Source organism: Sinocyclocheilus anshuiensis, unplaced genomic scaffold, assembly GCF_001515605.1.
Source record: "Sinocyclocheilus anshuiensis isolate Anshui unplaced genomic scaffold, SAMN03320099.WGS_v1.1 scaffold723, whole genome shotgun sequence".
In the NCBI taxonomy this organism is placed as follows: domain Eukaryota; kingdom Metazoa; phylum Chordata; class Actinopteri; order Cypriniformes; family Cyprinidae; genus Sinocyclocheilus; species Sinocyclocheilus anshuiensis.
The window spans coordinates 459,937-460,925 of record NW_015551048.1 but is presented as its reverse complement, the minus strand read 5'-3'; the positions used below and the strand labels follow the sequence as shown (position 1 = coordinate 460,925).

The 989-nt window shown below is 49.2% G+C and overlaps 1 protein-coding gene across 1 annotated transcript in view; it reads right to left on the bottom strand.

Annotated features, from left to right (window-relative positions):
- LOC107661896 (60 kDa SS-A/Ro ribonucleoprotein-like) overlaps positions 1-898 on the bottom strand; it is a 13,944-nt gene extending 13,046 nt beyond the window's left edge. The window contains exon 1 of the mRNA XM_016451685.1: positions 232-898. Within this exon, the coding sequence (XP_016307171.1) occupies positions 232-799 (568 nt within the window). The 5' untranslated portion in view covers positions 800-898. The remainder of the gene's footprint in view (positions 1-231) is intronic.
- Between the last annotated feature and the right edge of the window lie 91 nt (positions 899-989).

The window sequence follows — 989 nt, the reverse complement described above, 5'->3', positions numbered from 1 at the left end:
TGCATCTGAACTCTTCACATATATATATATATATATATATATATATATAATATTTTTATAGTATTTTTTATTTTTTGATAATTCTACTATTTACATATTGATTCCATTTGTGTTACGGCATTCAAAATCATTAAATAGACATTACAAAATTGCCTTTAGATGTCAATATACGGGTTATTTCAATGATAAACATAAGCCTATGGCAGGTTACCATCCACAGCAAACACTCACTGTCATTGGCCGGCTTCATGTGGGACAGCCTGAGGAGGTGCTGGTGGGACCAGCCCGCTCTGTGCTTGCACTTGGTCACACTCCGCGCCAGGCTCATCCCGTCCTGGCTGTTGTACCAGTCCGTCACGGCCCTCCGCAGAGCCCGGCCCCACATCCCAGAGCCCTGTCTCAGCTCTTTCTTATACTGCACAAACGTGAAGAGCTGTGCGGGTGTCCGACACAGTTCTTTCAGCGCCCATAAGGCGGCCTGCTTGGTCCTGCAGTCGGCGTGCTGCGAGCAGACAGCCAGGGCGAAGAGGCTGGGGTTGGCACGGACAGCGCGGCCCTCCAGATTGGAGCGACTGATCTCCTCCACCACCTCACAGCCCCGTCCCCCCTCGATGAGCTGCATCAGGGCCAGGGCGCTCTCTATGCCCAGAGCACACTCTCTGGTGCTGTAGGTGGCGCTCTCAGAGCCGTAGCAGAGGAAGCGGCGCAGACTTACAGCTGCGGTCACCGATCTGCCCGATGAATTCAGCACCTGTTCATTAACAACTGACAGCTGCTCTGGAAGAGATGCTGGATCCATATTTAACCGTCCTTCAGTCCTACAGACAGACCACAGCGGTCAACATTACACTCTGAGCACAGGACATCAACACTGTCAGTAGACATGCATGCATTTTGTTTTGTGCTGTAAGACCGTAAAAATAAATAACCACTAAAAACATCATATATATACACACACACACACACACACACACACACACACACACACA